Source organism: Eimeria maxima, genomic scaffold (assembly GCF_000499605.1).
Source record: "Eimeria maxima Weybridge genomic scaffold, Emw_scaff1261, whole genome shotgun sequence".
NCBI lineage: Eukaryota > Apicomplexa > Conoidasida > Eucoccidiorida > Eimeriidae > Eimeria > Eimeria maxima.
The window spans coordinates 1-4,032 of record NW_013564261.1 but is presented as its reverse complement, the minus strand read 5'-3'; the positions used below and the strand labels follow the sequence as shown (position 1 = coordinate 4,032).

Here is a 4,032-nt window from a genome sequence, read left to right as displayed (position 1 = left end):
CTGCTGCTGCTGCTGCACCTATTGCTGTTGCTGCTGTTGCTACTACTGCTCTCCTGGTACAGTTGCTGCTATTGCTGCTGCTGCTGCTGTTGTTGTTGTTGCTGCTGCTGCAGGAGTTTATTGAACTACGTCGGCGTCTTGCTGCTGCACCACCAGAGGGGCCCCCTGGGGGGGCCCTTCGTGCTGCAGCAGGGGCCCCTATTGATGTATTAGGTCAACGTTTGCAGCAAGTACTGTCTTTGCATGCAAAAAGGAAGAAAGAACGTAATGAGCAAGCAAGGAGGGAAGCAGCAGCAGAAAAAGCAGCAAAAGAAGCAGCAGAAGCAGCAGCAGCAGCAGCTGCTGCTGCTGCTGCTGCTGCAGGAGGTACTGCTGAGCAAGCAGGAGGGCACGGACAACCTCCACAGGGACACCAACAGGGGCCCTATGGGGCCCCTCCAATGCATCTAAATCTGCAGCAGCAGCAGCAACAGCAGCAGCAGCAGCAGCAGGGGCCACCACCCTATGGTTGGGGAGGAGGAGAGGGTGGGCCCCCACAACCGTACTACGGCAGCAGCAGCAGCAGCAGCAGCAGCAGCAGCAACTACAACAACTATGGAGGTAACTACAGCAGCAGCAACAGCAACAACTACAATGGTGGCAATAATTACAACGGCAGCAACTACAGCAGCAGCAGCAGCAGCAGCAACTACAGCAGCAACTACAGCCGCGACTACAGCAGCAGCAGCAACTACAGCCGCGACTTCAGCCGCGACTACAGCAGCAGCAGCAGCAGCAGCAGCAGCAGCAGCAACTACAGCAGCAGCAGCAACTATAACAGCAGGTATCAATTGGATGTAGGAGACTACGATGTTCCCCCTCCTGCTGCATATACATTAGACAGCAGCAGCAGCAGCAGCAGCAGCAGCAGCAGCAGCAGCGACTGGGGGGGCCCCTTCCCTTGGGATAAAGAGGTCGATCGTATTAACAAACAAATCTTCAAAAATAAATCCTTCAGGCCTATGCAGGTAAATAAATAAATACCTAGCTAGCTAGCTAGCTAGCTAGCTAGCTAGCTAGCTAGCTAGGTAGGTAGCTAGCTAGCTAAGAATAAATCCTCCAGACCTATGCTATGGTAAATTATTAGCTAACTAATTAGCTAGCTAGCTAGCTAGCTAGCTAACTAGCTAAGGGATTTATGCTTAGCTAGCTAGCTAGATAGCTAGCTAGCTAGCTAGCTAGCTATATTGATAGATAGCTAGGTAGCTAGCTAGGTCTTAATAAGGATTTACCAATAATAAATAAATAAATTAAATAAATATATTTATTTATATTTATATATGTATATGTATACAGAGGGAGGCAATAAATGCATTATTAAGTAATAAAGATGTATTTATAGACTAAATAAATAAATAAACTAAATAAATAAACAAATAGAAAATAAATAAATAAATAAATAAATAAATAAATAAATAAATAAATAAATAAATAAATAAATAAATATATTTGTGTGTATACAGAGGGAGGCAATAAATGCATTATTAAGTAATAAGGATGTATTTATAGTTATGCCAACAGGAGGAGGAAAAAGTCTTTGTTTTCAATTACCTGCTGTATTAAAGAATAGAGGATTTGCAGCTGTAGTTATGCCCTTATTGTCCCTTATGCAGGTATGTACTTTTTTTCTTTCTTTTCTTTTTTTTTATTATCTTTTTCCTTATTTTATTATCTTTTTTTGTATATTATTGTATAGTTTATTATCCTTTATTATTTTATCTAAAAAGTTGTTGTTTTTAATTACTAACTGTATTCAAAAAAAGAGGATTTGCAGCTGTAGTTATGCCCGTATTGTCCCTTATGCAGGTATGTACGTTTTTTTTTTTATTCTTTTTTTATTTAGTTTATTTATTATCCTTTTTCTTATTTTATTTTATTTTATTATATTGTTTTTTATCCTTTATTATTTTATCTAAAAGGTTCTTGTTTTTAATTACTAACTGTATTCAAAAAAAGAGGATTTGCAACAGTAGTTATGCCCATATTGTCCCTTATGCAGGTATGTACGTTTTTTTTTTTTATTCTTTTTTTATTTAGTTTATTTATTATCCTTTTTCTTATTTTATTTTATTTTATTGTATAGTTTATTATCCTTTATTATTTTATATAAAAAGTTTTTTTTTTCTATTACTATTTGTTATAAAAAAAAAGAGGGTTTGCTGCTACCTTTACTCTCTCTTATTTAGGTATTTTTTTCTGTACTTTTTTTCTTTTTCTTCTTTTTTTTATTATCCTTTTTTTGTTTATTTTATTATCTTTTTTTTTTGTATATTATTAATATATTATAATATATTATTATTATATATTATTGTATTTAATTGCCAGCTGTATCCAGGTAGGTACTTTTTTATTTTTTTTCTTTTTTTTATTCTTTTTTATTATTTTTTATTATCTTTTATTATTATTGTTTATTATAAATTATTATTATGTTTTATTAATACTGCCTCTGCTGCTGCTGCTGCTGCTGCTGCTGCTGCTGCTGCTGCTGCTGCTGCTGCTGCTGCTGCTATAGGATCAAATGGATCAGCTGCAGGCGTTGGGTATTGAATGTCGCGCCTTTACATCTAATCAGACTTGGGAGGAACAACGACAAGTTTATGATGACCTGTGGGGCCCCTCCTCTTGCTGCTGCTGCTGCTGCTGCTGCTGCTGCTGCTGCTTCTGCTGCTGGTACTGCTGTTTTGTTGTTTGTTAATCAGGGTTTAGGGTTTAGTATTTATAAAATATCTTAAAAAATATAAATTTTAAAATTTTAGGGTTTAGGGTTTAGGGTTTAGGGTTTAGGGTTTAGGGTTTAGGGTTTATGTGCAGGCGTGATGAATGTCGTGAGGTTCGTATATTATTTGTGACACCAGAGAAGTTACGCAGCAGCAAATTGTTGCGCTGCACTCTGCATGCAGCAAATAAGGAGGGACGTTTGTCTCTTTTTGCTGTTGATGAGGCACATTGTGTCTCTCATTGGGGAAGAGACTTCCGTCCTGATTACTTCTATCTACATTCTCTTAGAGATGGTACACAACAAGGGTTTAGGGTTTAGGGTTTAGGGTTTAGGGTTTAGGGTTTAGGGTTTAGGGTTTAGGGTTTGGGGAGTAGAGTATATCTTTTGATGTTTAGGGTTTAGGGTTTAGGGTTTATGATTTGAGATATAAGTTTAGATATTTGACGTTTAATGATATATTATATTTAGGGAATTAGGGTTTAGGGTTTAGGGTTTAGGGTTTAGGGTTTATGCATGCATGCAGAGTATCCAAATGTACCAATAATGGCATTAACAGCAACAGCAACAATTGCAGCAATTGAGGACATAAAAAAAAAATTAAAAATGAATAATCCTGTTCTTTTTCATCGTTCTTTTGATAGGCCCAACCTCAGGTAATTAGGGTTTAGGGTTTAGGGTTTAGGGTTTAGGGTTTAGGGTTTAGGGTTTAGGGTTTTGATATAAAAAAAAAATTAAAAATGAATAATCCTGTTCTTTTTCATCGTTCTTTTGATAGGCCTAATCTAAGGTAATTAGGGTTTAGGGTTTAGGGTTTAGGGTTTAGGGTTTAGGGTTTAGACATAAACCTTTTTGTCTGCTTTTTTGTCCCTTGCTGTCTTTTCTTCTTCTATTTCTTCTCTCTTCTTGTTCTTTCTCCTTGCTGTCCCTTCTTATACATATTATTTATTTATTTATTTATTTATTTATTTATTTAATTTAATTAATTTATTTAATTAATTAATTTATTTATTTATATATACAGATACGAAGTCTTACCTAAACAAAGACTACGCGCAGTACAACAAGTTGTAGATATTATTAATAGTAGATTCAAGGGTTTATCAGGAATTGTATACTGGTAAACCCTAAACCCTAAACCCTAAACCCTAATTGTAGATTCAAGGGTTTATCAGGAATTGTATACTGGTAAATCCTAAACCCTAAACCCTAAACCATAAACCCTAAACCCTAATTGTAGATTCAAGGGTTTATCAGGAATTGTATACTGGTAAACC

At 36.3% G+C, this 4,032-nt stretch overlaps 1 protein-coding gene across 1 annotated transcript; it reads left to right on the top strand.

Annotated features, from left to right (window-relative positions):
- Window positions 1-440: 440 nt before the first annotated feature.
- On the top strand, window positions 441-3,415 carry EMWEY_00050730 (DEAD/DEAH box helicase, putative; the record flags this gene model as incomplete). Its single annotated transcript, XM_013479642.1, has 5 exons — window positions 441-1,007; window positions 1,503-1,652; window positions 2,552-2,646; window positions 2,851-3,050; window positions 3,282-3,415. 5 exons carry the CDS (start codon window positions 441-443, stop codon window positions 3,413-3,415), a joined length of 1,146 nt encoding a protein of 381 aa, XP_013335096.1.
- Window positions 3,416-4,032: the final 617 nt, after the last annotated feature.